Below are 17,342 nucleotides of genomic sequence, written 5' to 3'. Positions count from 1 at the left end.
ATGGGCACTCAAGTCTTGAATAAAAAAAAAAAAAACAAAAACTAAAGAAGCACGAAATAAAATAAAAAAAAGAAAAAAAAAAGTGAGACATATATTTCTACCTTGTGGCTGAGGTAAATGAGTGAGAAAGATGAATATAAGTATAGGGCTTGTTTAACGATGTTTGTTTTATACATTGGCAGCCTCGTCGAACCTGTAATCTTTCTAAACGAGATATTATATATCCAGGCATCAGATGCAGCCACTCTCAGACTCTCCCTCTACATATATATACAAACTTGTACACATATTATCATGATCCAATCACTCATTTACACACACATACACACACATCATCATCATCAACTCAACACATTTATATTATTTTTTTTTTATTCTTATAAATATCACCATAACAGAAAAATTCATTTTTTTTTTTTGCAAATTTTTTTATTCCATTTATTTTTTATGATCTTTGTTTTGTTATTTTTTTTGTTTTTTTTTTGATTTTACATATTTAAGTTTATGGAATAATATTTGAAATATACAAAAAAAATTATCCGGATACACGAAATATACTTTAAAAACTCACGTGGATGCGTGATATGAAGCCTAAGGCCCAAAATTGCTTCCTCTCCTTTCTTCGTTGCACTCTTCACTCTTTGCCAGTCTCGGCGCCCCCTTGTCCGCTCAGCTGGATCTCAAATTGTCGGCCATTCACGGGGCTTCAGCAAAAATTCTTGCCCCCCTCTATATATATATTTTTTTTTTTCGATTTTTTTTCAACCCAACTGCTGTACCTTGTGTATATACATCGACCCTCTTGCACGTTCATCCATTTCGTCATCAAAACTTGTGTTATATATACTTTATACTCTTCAGGCCCGGAAAATATTAATGAACCAATTACCCATGACTTTAAGTTTTTTTTTTTTCTTTTTTTTGATTTTTTTATTACTTAATCTAATGAGAAGTTATATAGCTTGATTAACTAATGTAAAAATATATATATTTTTTTTATTATGAATAATATTTTTAAAATATATAATTAAGAGAATGAAAAAATAAAAATGAAACTTTTCTATATGGATAAAAAATTAAGAATTATATTGCAATGAAGATGAGAAGTTGAAAAAATTATGATGATATTAATTTATGTGAATTAACTATGAGGATAGTGGCTTGAGTATAAAAAAATTAAAAATTGATTATATATCTATTAATAAGTATGCACATTAATGCACATGCACATGCAGTTTGTGTTCAATATGAATGTTTTTTTTAAGCTACTCTTAATGACGTTAATACCTACCGACTTGCGGAATAACTTGAAAATTGCTTTATTAATATCATGTACAATTATTGAAATGATGTTTAATTTTTTTTTCAACATTTACATGCATACATCTAATTGAAAAGACTCGCGATATTTTTTTTTCATTTCTCTTTGCTGACAGTTGAGACTTGGCAAAGCCAGGAATATATATATACCACACAATCCACAATCCACTTTGCGGCACGCGAGACCATAAAGATCTTGGGTGATGATGGAAGCCGGCTTAATCTCACTGATTTTCAAATCAAACAGACACACTCGGTGAATTCTTGGTTTTGAACACTGGGGTTCTGTTGACAGTGGCAGAATTAGTCAAACAGAAGGGTGGTGGGAGTAAGAGAAATAAACAAAAGCGTGTAAAGTAATGAAGATGAGACAGAGAAAAAAAAAAGAGAGGGCAAGAGAAACGCGTGGGCCATATATAATCGGTTTAACAAAACTTGTCGTCATCCCTGTTAATCCTTCATCTTCTCATTTAGATGCGAATAAAATAAAACCGCCTACGCACAGTATATACACTGTAGGTGATAAAAATCACAAATCAACAATATTAAATACTCAAACTAAACAAATTAATAAAGTATATTTTTTTTTTTTCCAATTTTTATATCTTTTGCAAGGTTAATTAATACAAAACTATAAAAAATAACAATAATTTATTTATATGAATAAAAAAATGCAGTCGTCATTATTTTTCATTTTTCAATCAATAAAATTTTATTATATTTTATTGTTCAAGTTATAATATAATTAAAACAAGTAATTTTTTTTAAATTTTATGATTAATAAATATTAAATAATTTCATGATTATTAATAGATTATAAAAAGTGATGAAAAAAAAACAAAATGAAAATATGAAAATTGCATGGTTTGATGTAAAAGCAAAAGCGAGAAAAAAAGAGCTATATGAAAAAAAAAAAAAAAAAAAAAAATATGTTGGTGAAGATCTCAGCGACCCTTGTAAAGGTCCCAACACGATAATTAGCCATAGTGGGAGCTCTCGCATCAGCTCTTCTGTGTGCAAGATGCACGCGTGTGAGCGTTAAAAATCGTGTTTCGCGATTGTACAACCGAGAAAGTGTTGCTGTGTCTCATATGCCACCCTTTCTTTCTATCAACTTATCTCTTTTTTTATTATTTTCATTTTTTTTTTTTTTCTGCATCTGTACTTGTCTCGCTCTGTTTCAACCCTTTTTTCGTTTTTTCTCTTTATTTTTTTTTTTTAACTCGTCGTGTATCGACGTTTCCTACGGCAATGATGCCACTACGAGAAGGGTGTCGATGAAGTGGACGTGAAGTGGTAAAAGAATGAAAAGAAATATTAACAAGAGTAAGAGAGAGGTAGATAAAAAAAATTAAAAACAAAAAAAAAGTGAATAAAAGAAAAAAAAAAAAAACAGGGAAGAACGAAGCTATAGACTCGTTCGTATGTGTGAATTTAAAAATTCTTTTGGGTATATATTTTGCACATATGCATATTATACTTGTAGATGTGTGTGTGATTATTGTTCTTATTTTTATGTATGTATGTGTGAGGTCAACACTAATGAAACGGGGAAGGTTACTGGGATTGTGGTTAAGTATTCATGCACGTGAGTGCTTGCATGACAACGTTGTGTGGGGTTAGTATTCTCCTCGTCGAGAGAAAATATCATTTTTATATTTTATCACTCACCTTTTTTATTCTTGCAATTTTTTGTAATTTTTTTTACACGCATCATAAACACCACACCGCGAATTCAAGATTGATAATCATCAATGTGTTCATAACTCGGTTGGCATATATTGTGTGAATTGACTCAACTCGGGCGTCAACATCATCACTAAATTTTCACCACCTGCGTGACATTATATATATTTTTTTTTTTTCATTTTTTACTCGCGAATAAACAAGTTGTATTATTGCAAAGCCATGCAAAGCCATGCAAAGCCATTATTATAATAAATTTTAGTAAAATTTGCTTTTTTTTTCCATCAAATATTTGGTAATTTGATATGGCAAAAATTTTAAATTTAATCTTGCTTTTATTATTATTAATTGAATGTTTATTTTAAAATTAAAATTGATTAATTTTCATAATATTTTATTGTTGAAAAATTATACTTGTGATGAAATTCCTTGATGGCCACAAAAGTATACTTCTTGTGATTTTATAAAATAAAATTAAAATAAAAAAAATATTTAAAAAAAAAATATATATGTTCAGTGTAGTTATCATGTTGACACGCAATGTTTTTGCGCACGCGTTTTCGCACTTCCCTAACACAATTCAACACTTGGGAATTAAAGTCATCGTTGTGTATTTCATTTCTCATTAATATCTACAATCATATATGAATATCATGTATAAAATAAAAACTCACATGTGGTTGTCTAATTAAATAATATTTTTTAATCATTATTATTATTTTTACAATGTTGTATTCATTATATTTCTTAGCATCACATTTAATTTCCATCATATATATAGTCTCATTGCACAGTGGGGTGATTAAGTACAATGTTGATAACATCGAACAGCTTTTCACTTTCCATACATAATCAATTCAAGCAAGAGGCGTCATATTCCATTTAGACTTTTACATATAATTTATTATTATATATTCTTATTTATTTATTTATTTTTTTAATTCTTTCGTTACCCTTTTTATTATGTATTTCTTTATGAATACATCAACATTTTTTATCTATCGTCTTTGACTAGGTAATTTATTTATTTATTTTATTTTTTATATTTTTTTTTATGAATTGAGGAGGCACTATATATCAACAGTAATAAACAATGTCAAGTGTCTATTATGCGAACATTAAAATGTATATTAAAAAAATTTTTTTAGTTAGAAGTATATAAAAAAAAAATCAGTAATGAAACTTATCTTTGTTATGTCATGCAAAACTTGTATGATTTCTTGTTCTAATTTTTCCGATAATTTTATTTTATTAAATAATATTTTTTTTTCGATAAATAACACTAAAATAATTGACAATAATTTTTACTATATAGACAAATCCATCATTTTTAGACTACGTGTTGTATATAACGTGTTCATAAATGCTTTGGTATAGTATATGATTATATTTTTTATTATTCCTCAAATAATAGGGAAAAAGTAAAAGAGAAAAAAATATATAACAGCTAAAATAAAAATGGCATACATATATAATATATACGTGTTTGTGAGCGTTTAATATCGTGAGACTTGGGTAGGTGCGCTTTTCAAGTGCATTGTATATGACGTATGCAGACATTTAACATGACCAGAGTTGCGCGACGATATTTCACGCCTGCACATACATTTACAAAAAAATTAAAAAATAAAAAAATAATACAAATGTATGTACATGCACACATGTATATTTAAAAATGAAGAAAAAAAATGCTTTTAAAGGTTTCACAGTAAAACACTGGCAGAAGTAAATACCTAGGTCTCTGCTTCGGGTAGTACAAGATAAAAAAAATATTTTTAAAAAAAAAAACTCTTTCTCTAGTCTCACACGCGATTCTTATAGTGGTCATCGTGAAATTAAAATTTAAAAAATTCTATTATTTTAAATAAAAAAGAAAAACTAAAGAGAAATTTATTTAAAATAATTTTTCATTGACAATTTTTTATTTTTCAAATAAAAACAAAAACTAATAAAATTATTCATTGTAGATTAAATTGAGAATAGAGATTATAGTGTTTATCTCATCTGAATTTTTATTATCATAGGTTGTACTTGAGTGTTGACCAATTGACACTGACTATGTGTATACACACACACATTGACTTGACCACTTAGCGTGGCGTGAATAGATAATGACCGCTTATCTAAATGTTGCTTTTAATGTTCAAGTTAGTTTATTTTAATTTTTTTTACTCGAAAACTAATACACCTTTATAAAAAATATAATTATCATAATATATTTAATTTATAAAATTACACCAATAGTAAAAAAATTAAATATACATTTTTGCCAGTAGCAATAGATAAATAAATATTACATTGATTTGAATTTTTTATTTTTTATTTTTATCATAAATAGTAATAATAGCTGTTATAATTTTTTAATTTTATCATTAAATTTAAATTTAATCTATTTTTTTTTTTTTTTAATATCTATTAATTATTATCAATCAAAAATAAATTAATTTCAATATTAATTGCTAGTACTTGTCAATATGTTATTTTTTTTTGACTTAAAAAATTGTATACATGCATGTATATTAAAATGTATATAGAATGAAGATATACAAGAAGTCTATTGAGCTACACGCGTATATATACGAGCGTGATAATCAAAGGGTTGGAAACTTGCAACGTGCTTCTGGGCCTTCACAGCATCGCGCGGTCCAAGCTTTTTTTTTATTTTTTATTATTTTCTTATTCGCATCATACATAACATATATACATACACACCATATGCTCCTTGTATATACACTACTGCCTCCAACGATCGTTCATCCTCTGTTTCTCCTCCCGTGCACCACTTTTTTTTTTCTTTAAATTTTTTTATACATACATATTTTTTTTTCGTCGACATCGTTGAAGAGAGTCGCTATTCCCCTCTCTTTGAACCCAAGTGCATCTCATATACACATATACATTCACACTGCCCTTACCCGGTTAGTAACACCCAAAAATAATATTCAAATTAAAAAAAAAAAAAAAACCAAAAAATATATTTATTATTATCCTAAATCAATCAATGTTAATATACATCCATATCAAAATAAAAACTCATGAATAATTATTAAATAAAATAATAAATAATAACTTTTTTTTAGATTAAATTTTAGTAAATTTATTAAAGCTTATTTATAGTGAACAATTTAATTTTAATATTGTTAAAATTTAAAGTTAATTAGTTGTTAAATTTTAATATATATTTTTCATGTATATGAAAACGAGAAAATTCTTGACGATAAAATTTTTCTTCAAGGTGAACTGCGGTAAGCAATGTAAAACAGGTTTGGGGGTGGGGAATTTATAGAGGTATATAGACTGGTGCTTGTGGCCAATTTCTCAATGCAAATACTGTTGGTGTCGAAGGGCGAGACTGAAAAGGGGGTAGTATGCAAATAGAAAGCTGTTAGCAAGCTTCCACAGTACTCTATTACTTTCTCTCTTTTAACATTTACTTTTCTTGTCTATTTATATGCTTATTCTCTTTTTACTTTAACGTTGAATTTACCCTTATTTTCTTCTATCAGCCCCTTTTGCAAAATGTTCTCTCTTCCGTGTCTCAACTGATAAAATGCAAGATAAAACTTTTGGTTTTCTTCAGCATCATCACACTGAGACTTTATATATATTTCGTCTGTGACTCGCGATTCCATTTTATTTCTCGTGTTTACTTGTATCTAAAATATTTTCAACACTTGAATATACAAAAAATATGATGAATAAAAAATATGGTATTTCGAGTACAAGACAGTGGAAAGACGTACGTGTTAGAAAAAAGTTTAATGATTGCTGAAGAGTAGAAAGAGGAATTGTAAGAGTAAAAAGAGGCTATCTCAATGTCTGTACATTCATTCCCGAGGTCGTTTATTCAGCCTATATAGACACTTTTTTTTTTTTTCTTCTTTTTACTCCTTTTTATATTCTTCATTCTTTTATCAGCCCATTTTTTTATGTACACTTGGATTTCTCTGTGGGCTTTTTTTTTTTTTCTTTTTCTTTACATTAAAAATTGAACGAATTTCTACACAGAAGGTGAGAAAAATTATCTCCTCAATATATATCATTTTAAAATATAATTAATAATGAATAATTATTTATTCATTATCATTGTTTTTTTTTTTTAATAATTATTATTATATATACATAAAATAAAAAGTTGAAAAATTAAGAAATAGTTTGTTTTAGTTTATGTTTTTTTTTTTTTACTGTGACTCGCGTTTGTCACGCTTGCCCCAAGGGTTTTAACCTTTCAAAATTCTTCAGGGGCCCTATATACAGTTTAAATGTGAGAGAAAAAAAATAATTTTTATATATAAATAAAAGAAGGAAAAAATATTGTTAGTCGATGATGAGGAAAAAGGATAAGGAAATATAAAAAAAAAAAAAAGGACAGTGATAGCCTTAGGGCGACTTTCGAGGTAGCTATGGTATAATTTAGGCGTTTATAGCTCAGCAAGAACAAATAATAATTTAGTGGGCGTCTCGGCACGTCGCTCCGAACATCACCCTCTTTCCACCCTCTCTGCTCCTCAATGCTTTACCTCTGTATATGTATATATATTTGTGTGAATATTTTTGTATGTGTTGCTTACTCGACACCCCTTTTTTTTTTTTGTTTTTATTTTCTTTCAACCTCCCTCACTTTATTCCTTTCTCTTTTTTTTTTTTTTGCTCTTCTCTCTTGCAACGGACATCATCCAAATGCTGTATAAATAACGAGTGGCGCCAGCCAAACTTCCTCCACCGTTGCCTTATCTCCCGCGGTTTACATCGTCATGAAGACTCGTGTCTTTAATTCTAATATAAAAAAAAAAAAAAACATCTCAGTGCACTGCGTATATTATTGTTTTATTATTTAAAAAAAAAATTATATCTTTGCTGAATAAAGGAAATATTTAAAATATATATTTCCATTTTTTTCATATTTCAAGATAAAAATTTAATTTATAATCAATATATTAATTTTAAATTTTAAATTAGTTTTTTTTCTTTTTTATATAGAAATTTATTATTAATTAATTCGATGAGAATATTATTTATAATTTAATGATTATATTTATTTCACACGATATTTATAAAAATCAAATTATCAAAACTTTCTATATATATTTTTAAATTAAAAATACAAATTATTTTTTTTAAATAAAAATAAAAATAATCATTGTAGTTATTAGATACATAAACATAAATAAATGTTTATATGATTTTGAAATTTATTGACTTGAATTTGTTCTAGTCAATATATATTTAAACTTTACCCTGTTTTTTTTTTTTTTTTTCAACAAAATACATATTTAAAATATTCATTTATGTATGTTGTTATGGATGATGATATAAGTGGAGACGAGCTCGGTCACGTTATTAGCCTAAAATCATCTTCAGACTTGTTTCCACTTTGTAACGCCCCTTTGCCATTGACGAGGTGTGAGAAAACCGGTGACTATATAGGTACTCCGGGTGGCCTGAATTCCCTACAAAAAAAAAAAAAACTTCGGCTTCAATTAAAATAAAGAAAATAAAAAAAAAAAATTAAAAAACACAAGGTTCAAAAATGTTGAAAAAAAGGCTATAAAAAATTTTTTTTATTATAAATTATAATAATATTAGCTTTCTTTATTTTTTTAATTTTTTTTCAATGGAATGTGTGGATATTTTGATTTTTTTTTATAAAATACATACATCTTTAAATCGTATTATTTCAATTAAAAATATTTACTTAATAAATTGATTAAAAAAATAAATAAAAAAAATAGTTATTAGCAGATAATTTACAGGGTCTTAATTAAAATTCACTTTAAAATCTGATTAATTATTCTCATGATGATTTTTTTATTATTCAAAATACTGTTCTACTTGACCTGACAAATGATGACCCCGTTAACCCTTCAACACATTAAAAATAAATATAAAAAAAAAACCATAAAATATATATTCTATAAACAATTTTTAATATATTTTTTAATTTCTGTTAATTTATCAGTGTCAAGATATCTTTGAATAATTTAGTAATATTAATATATTTTATTAAAAATAAACCCTAGTGAATATAAAAACTGACACATTGATATATTCAAATAACAATAAATTAATTTTTAAACATTTAAAGTTAACAACAATAATCATACATCATTATACATCAAACAATATTGATTTATATTTAAAAAAAAAAACTACTTGTTCCTTGTGATTTAAGTTATTTAAGTGATTTAGTAGAAAATAAATAAATAAAAAATGTTTGAGTAATATAAAAATAAATAAATTAAAAGTATACATACAATGGTGTTGCTTGAATATTTATAACCAGTTGAAAAGGTCACATTGCATTATACACCTATAGGCATAATCTTATGTTACATTTAAAAAAGCTCTAAACAAATAATGCTCTATAATTATTAATATTAAAAATATAAAAAAAAATTATTTAGGACTTTTAAAAAGCTCAGCTTTTATATATAGCATGTCAGTCAAAAAATTATATATTTGTTTTTTTTTTTTTTTTTTTTGAGCCAGTATAATTTACAAAAATATTATATTCCAAAATTTGCCGGAAAAAAAATGTAATTTATTTTTAAAAATTATTTCAAGGCCACAATATTTTTACATACAATAAGTACATACAGAGTATTACCCCTAGGGATAATTATTTTTACCTTTAAACATTGATTTCGCAGTGAGAATTTGAGATGCACGAATGCAGCATCACCAACGCGTGATCTTGAAAGACGTTCGTGCCACACGTCCAATTCAAAGTGCAATATATTCTCCTCATTTCCATCATCATCATCATCATCATCATCTCTTCAGGCTTGAGAAGATGCTGCTGTATTTTTTTCTCCACTAATTTTTTTATTTTTGCTACAAGCTTATCCTCGTGTATATGTGTTATGCAGACACCAAATTACTTCCAATTTATAAAGTGTATACTTATTTCTATTCACACTGATCGACACTGAGTTTCGTTTCACTTTTAGCTCAGATTAAATCGTCTTGGACACTTGTAACAAGGACAAAATAAATATTAAAATTTTTTTTTTCTTCTTCCCATTGAAAACCTTGAAAATATATAAATAAAAAAATAAACAACGATAATTAAAAAAAATAAAAAATACGGATAATACTCGTGACTTAAAAAATTTTGCGTTGAGCAAAGTATCAGCGGGGGTTCCCAGTGGGCAACATCGAAAATAACGATAATGTTCCAAGTGAGAAAATAAAAGAAATGAGAATATATATAAAAAAAATAAAATAAAACCGACAACGACAACTATCGGTTTCCCTATCGTCGGACTCATCTAACTTTCGTTTCAACTTCAGAGTCCAGGGTGCCTGGGTCCTCATGGATTTTTATATATGCCTGTGTGTGTGTGTGAAACTTGGCCCCTTATAATCTAACTGAAGAAAAAAAAATAAATAAATAAATGTATAAAGCAAACTCTGGCTTTAACTGCTTTACGACGATCGTTTGTACCGATTTGTTCGACAACTTTTGGAGGACAACGCCGACTTAACATTATTTATATTATTATTTTTTCACAACCTTTTGTTTTTCAGTAGTGCATTTATTTATCTTGAATTGTAGTTATTTGTATCATCAAAATTATACCCGCAATTTTTTTTTTTTATAACAATTCATTTAGAAAAATAATTGACTAAAACTTTTGAGGTATATTTTTTTTTAAATCTCAATTTGAATATTTTAAGATATCCTATCACAAGTATTTATTATATTTAATTAAGATTTTACTTTTTTAGTTTTTCTTAATATTTTTATTTATTTATTTTTATTTTTTTTTTCTAAAATTTAAATATATAACGACGATAAAACCACGTGGATATATTAAACGAAAACGCATGTCGAAATGATGGCTGAACGTCGGCACGATAAAATAAATTAAATCTTGAATGCTACCGGGTTGCTGTTGATGTGTTTTTTATTTATTTATTTATATATAAAATAATACATATTCAAGTTTTTCACGATGTATATCTAACTCTGTGTTACATCGGTGGCTAATGACGCATCGTAAATAACAATTCACATTGATTTATCTATATAAATTTGCACAAGGTATAAAACATTGTAAAAACGATTTGAATCTGGTCGTATTTCAAGATCATTTATTATTGAAAAATATAATCGTAATTTTGAAAGAAGAATTCTTAAAAATCGAGCAAGTATTGTGCAATAATTTTTTATGATTTTCGATGGAATAAAAATTTCACCCACGTGTTTTTTTTATAGTTTTTAAATGTATATTCATTTTATTATATTGTTAACAACTTTATATATGTATTGATACACACCAATAAATTTTAATAATCGACTGATCAAAATATTTTAATTTCATCATCATAATATTTGACATACTGTAAAATGTCTTATTTTATATTTATCAAAATTCAAAACCCTATATTTATATAAAAAAAAAATAAACTATCCTTGATTTCCAGTGATTTATCAAAAATCTTTTCAACAACTCCCCTAGATCCCATATGTTTATTTTTCTAAAATCAAAAAAATAAAAAAAATAAAACTATAATCAAGTTTGAAATTTAAATTTTTCAATGGTTCATCAGAAATTTCCAATATTCGTAGAAATAATCATTTTTTTTATTCACCTGCCAATATATTTTTAAAAAAATCAAGAAACACTTAATTTTTATTTGTAAAATAAATAAAAAATTAATATTTTTATGTTTTACAAATTTTATTATATATTTTTATTTAAATATGATGAGATCTCTTTTAAATATACTAAAAATGCATGAATCAAAAATATTTGATTATTTTTTTATTTATTTATATATGTATAAATATTTTTTTTTTTTTGTTAGACGATGGGATCGATTTTTAGTATATGCTTGGATAGCAATTTAAGAATTCTGGGGCTCCATTAAAAAAAAAAAAAAGAGAAAAAATAATAAAAAAAAAGTAAAAAGTTTGAGAGGAACTGTGTGAACGGAACGCCCGGTATGCTACATGAGGCTCACCAACGTTATCCCAGCTGGAGCATCACACTCCGCGTCTCACTGGCGCCTCACGCATATTATAATACCTGGGCCCTCGTAAAACAAACGATCAGAAACAGTGAAAGTGCCTTGAGTATTTATGATTTCATATAATTAGGATAAAAATCAAGTATCATCTTGTTGAATAAACAAATTCAACTAACTAAAGAAAAAAAATTATAATAATATCAAAATTGTTTTACTTTTTTTTAAATTCGCTTTTCTCTTTTTCCATATTCATATATCAATCATCATTGACAATAATTACAGTGCAATTTTACTGATAAAATATGAGATAAAAAAAAAAAAAAAAACTATTATAATTTACTTGACTAAATGTTTAAATAAATTTTTTTTATTTATTTTTTTTTATTTGAAAGTATCAAAAGTAACTGGCGGTGTTATATATTTTAACTAGAACGGATAATCTCAGCTTAGAATCCTCTTGAGTGTCCCCCCAGGGTAGCCAATGAAAACTTGCCTCTGATGACATGAAATATATATTTATTTTTTTTTTTTCATTTGCTACCGCACTGGGCTGATGCTTTTCTCACCTTTTAACGTTGATAATTCTATTGGTGGGAGTCTTACCATCACTAGATACACTGTGTATTAAAGTGTAATATAAAAAGTATATATAAAAAATAAAAAAAGTCCGATCAACAGTGGGCAGATGCTCCTGTAAATCCGTCTATTGACAATTCACCCACCCTGTGGTGACATACTCGTGTATCAAAGCAGCTCGTTTTCATATGATTTATCCTCGGTTCATCGCGGATTTTCTCAAACACTTTATTCATAAATTTATCCATCGTCTTGTAAGCGAAAAAAAATAACCGACAAATATATATTTACGATCACAAAAATACAATATTATATATAAAACCATTTACCTGGTTGAACGTTCACATGAAAGATGGTTATATTTTTCTCATGAAAAAAAGCTCATTGTAGAATATAAATAATTTAAAAAATATTCTTTGAAAAAATCAAAGCAGTGTGATGAGAAACAATCGATGAACATTGGTTTCTTTCAATGTTAAAATATCGACAGTTATATATTTATATGCATGTGTGTGTGCATGTCTGTGACTTTTTTCAAATAACGATTCAAGTTTGTGTGTATAGATATATTGCAATTGCAAAGTAAGCAAAAGATCTCTGGTTTTTGTGAAAAAAAAAAAATAAGTAAAAAAAAAGAATAAAGACACAGACATGATACTACACACTCGTGGAGCAAAACGATCGCCGGCGGTCTTGCTTGGTTCGCAAAACGCGCTCCATTGATTTGTTGGACGTGGAGGGTGGTCCGGTTCGCCGGGGAATCAACGTCAAACCGGGCTCCACCTTACCAATGAAAGTCGTCGCCCAGCAATTTTATTATCTCGTTACACGTTTGAATTTTTTTTTTTTTATTTTATTTTATATATTATATATGTTTTTTTTTTTTTTTTCGTTTACATTCAAGCAGACTTTCTTTCATCACTTTTCTACCCTGTAACGGCTTTTTTCTTTTTGCCAATTTTATTCATTTTATTTTTTGTCTTTTTCCAATATACTTGTGCGCGAGCCAGAATGATATTTTTTTTTTTTTTTTTGCTTTTTTATTTTACGAATTTATGTAAGGGTTCCAGGTGAAGCCAAGATGGCTGCCGTCGGGTGGTCAGCTAACAACTATATATTATTTATTTGTTTTTTTTTTGAATTTTAAAAATTATAACAAGTATTGATAAATATTAAATGAGCTTTTTGTTTTTTTTCATTTTGGAGTATGTATTTGCATGTAATTGTAGACAAATGAAATAAAATGAAAAGGCTTCGATTAGATAAACATGTTTGATTTAATAATATTGAAAGTTATTAATATTAATTAAACATGTTTTAAATCAACAAACTAAATATATAATCCAATTTGTCATAACGCCTTTTTATATTTACAAGTGTTTGTACACATGATAGCATTTATATTAACATATATATTTTAATTTATTTATGAATATGTAATTTATATTTTTAATTTATATTTAATTCGAAATCTAGGCAGATGTTTCCGCAGATGAAGTTTCGTGTTTCCGGCCTAGATGCCAAGGCCAAATATATTTTATTGTTGGATATTGTTGCTGCTGATGACTACAGATATAAATTTCACAACAGGTTAGATTGCTGATCAAATATAAAACAGCAAAATTACAAAAAAAAAAATTAAACAAATAAATAAACAAATGTAAAGCCAAAAAAAAAAAAAGACTTTACATTGCCCTTTACAGAGTTGATCAGCAATCGTCCACCATCGAATTAATAATTTAAGCAAAAATTTTTAGGTTATAAATTTAAATTAAAATAGATAAAAAAAAAATAAGAAATATAAATAAAAATAACGGTGGACGAAAAAAATCAACTAATCGGCAATGTTTTGCCCTTTTTGCAATTGCAAATTGTTCGCAGACGCATGTTTCCCGCTTATAAAGTGAGGGTGTCTGGGTTAGACAGAAAGGCTAGCTACATACTTCTGATGGACATCGCGGCAACCGATGAGTACAGATATAAGTTTCACAACAGGTGATTAAAATAATAATTCTCAAAATATAATGAGATCTTTTAATATAAAATTAAATATATCATCAATGTGTGATGGCTTCCTCACATGAACAGTGGGAAGCGTGCGTTGCGAACAATTCCTCATACTCGTCGAAAATTTGCAAATATAAAATTTTCAAAATTACATACATAAAAATATTACCAATAAATCAAAAAATTTCAAATACTAAATACTATATTTATGGTTATTTTAAAAGAAAAAAAATAAATAATAATAATTAACAATATATTAATAAATACAATGAAAGGCTGTGGGAATTTTGATTTAATTTCTTTTTCTTTTGAAATAAATTTTTTTCAAATATAATTTAGGATATATACTAGTAATTTCGACTGGTATGGGGATCGCAAAAGCCTTGGCACTCGTCGATGGAGATCATATCACGTAACAATTATTTATTCCAACACATAATTATAAATAAAGACATTTTGTTTTCAATTGATTCATTCATTAAAATTCCTAGTAAAAATATGAATTATGGATTAGACTTTATTTTTTTATTTTTTTTACTGTAAATGAAAAGTCATATTATCTCCATCACGATCAGAAAATGTCAATATAGAACTAATATTTTTTTTTTTAAATTGTCAACCAATTTTTTTCTCATTGAAATGAATTTTGGCAATTTAAATAAAAAATTACATAGCATACTTTTTTTTTTTTTTGTTTTAGAAATTATTGTATTGATGATTAATTGTTATTGTTTTTGTTTTGATGCTTAATTTGATGAGCAGTAGATGGATGGTAGCTGGTAAAGCTGATCCAGAAATGCCTAAAAGAATGTACATACATCCGGATTCACCGAGTAGTGGTGAACAATGGATGCAGAAAGTCGTGAGCTTTCATAAGCTTAAATTAACCAACAACATGAGCGACAAGCACGGCTATGTAAGTACTGTACGTAACGACAACCAAAAAAATTATTTACTACTAGTTACTAAGTTTTGATATTTTACATTTTCTTGAAAATATATTTGTATCAAATGAAAATTACAAAATTACATACGTGAATCAAGATTATTAATATAAATCGTGATTAAATTATCATCTCGTGGTCATATTATACCATTAATTCTCTTTTTGTTTTTCGGTTTTTTTTTTTTAAATTTTATTGTTTGTCTTTGTTTGGCTGAGTTGTTGTTTGCTAGTTCTCCATCATACATTTCCTTCGTTCGTTGCAAAAATTTGCAGAATACAGGGTGAACATGTTGTGTTGTCGTCTGACAAAACCAAGCAACCAAGCAACCAACTAACCCACCACCCGCACTCACATCAAGCTTGCCTGATGTCGGTATTTCCCCCCGCGAATCCCTTTTGCGGCCATGTCGGCATCCTTTGAAGCATCCTGCATCGCTGGCTCGTGAAATCTAGTCCTCTTTTACCCAGCCACGATGTCAATGGTTAGGCCCAGACCAGAGCAGCCGACCTTATTGTCAAGCCACTCTTTCTTTCCTTTCCTCCTTGTTGTTTTTTTTTTATATTTTTTCTTCTTTTTTCTATTTATTTATTGTTCGTCTTCTTCTTTATCATCATCTTCTCCTCGTCTTGTGTGTATATATATTTTTTTTCCATCACCCAGGTTCCGTTGTTGTCGCCACACACTCGTTTTTTTTTTTTTTTTTTTAATTCTTTATTTTACTTTATCATTCTCTAACCCCATCCCATGTACATATACACAACTCACTCATTTCTTTTCTACTCTTGCTTTTTTCGTTTCTCCATCAGTTCCCTCCTGGTTTTTGCCTCGTTTAATCGTTCATTCGGTAAACGGTAATGTGGTCACAGCAAATGCGCTTCACCTACATTACCATGGACCCCAAGAGAAAAAATAAATTTAATATATAAAAAAAAAAAAAAAAACAACAACGACAAGTAAAAAATTGCTGCATCTTCGTCTTTTATAGTAAAAACCTCTTTAAGGAGCCCCTAGAAGATTCTAAAAGAGACCCCGTGTGACATCCAGTTTGCTCACAAGACCATAAAATATATCTCAAAAAACCCTTTCACCATGGGATCCAGATCCAGCTAATAGAGACGCATATCTTTGTTCACCTGGCTTCTATGGCTTTTGCCAAGGATCCCGCATTAGCTACCTCTCTTTCTATTTTTTCTCAATGCCTCTTACCTCACAATGTGCCCTATTTATCTCGGACCGATGCTTATCCTTTGGGTTTCCTTTTTTCGTGATTGCCTGGGGAATCCCTCTGGAGCCACTTATTTCGGCTTGACTCTTACTACGCCATCTTCAAACTAAAATTCACTTTTAAATTTCAGTTACTATATTTTTCTTTTCTTTACTTCTCATGATTAATCCTCTTTTAGAAAAAAATTTATTTAATTGAGATAAATTCAATATTCCTTTATTTATTCTATTTTTTTTTTTTTCTCAAGTGTCTTTAAAATTTTTTAGGAGACACTTAAATTTTGTTCGTGCGAATTGACGGTAAACTCATAATTTTGTTATGACTCAAGTGTCCCGGAAAAATAAACACAATCCAATGTCAACAATATTGTTCTCTTTTTTGTTTTATTTTTTTTTTTTTCCCTGGTTCTCATGTGTATTAGGATTGAAAAAAAGGATCTTTTTTTTCTTTGACTTTGGTACACTCGACCTTTAAAAAAATAAACAAACATGAGCTGTATAGATTGAGAAGTGATGATGGCGTGGCTGTGAGGATGACAAACATCACTTTAGCTTGAAAGTTTTTATGTACATATTTAACGACAGTATACCGCCGATTTATTAAAG

At 27.6% G+C, this 17,342-nt stretch overlaps 1 protein-coding gene across 7 annotated transcripts in view; it reads left to right on the top strand.

Moving 5' to 3' along the window:
• Positions 1-17,342, top strand: part of LOC122848367 (optomotor-blind protein-like) — a 53,849-nt gene that overhangs the window by 8,091 nt on the left and 28,416 nt on the right. For 4 of the 7 annotated variants that reach the window (XM_044146410.1, XM_044146406.1, XM_044146404.1 and 1 more), the window contains exons 3-4: positions 14,035-14,148; positions 15,328-15,490. In XM_044146410.1, coding sequence (XP_044002345.1) covers positions 14,035-14,148; positions 15,328-15,490 — 277 coding nt within the window. Of the gene's footprint in view, positions 1-14,034; positions 14,149-14,439; positions 14,554-15,327; positions 15,491-17,342 lie in introns of all 7 variants that reach the window. The other 3 variants (XM_044146408.1, XM_044146405.1, XM_044146407.1) reach the window with 3 other exon arrangements.

The sequence above is a fragment of the Aphidius gifuensis genome, linkage group LG2, assembly GCF_014905175.1.
Source record: "Aphidius gifuensis isolate YNYX2018 linkage group LG2, ASM1490517v1, whole genome shotgun sequence".
Lineage (NCBI taxonomy): Eukaryota > Metazoa > Arthropoda > Insecta > Hymenoptera > Braconidae > Aphidius > Aphidius gifuensis.
Note: the sequence above shows the minus strand (reverse complement) of the source record. Positions and strands in the feature narration are given on the sequence as shown.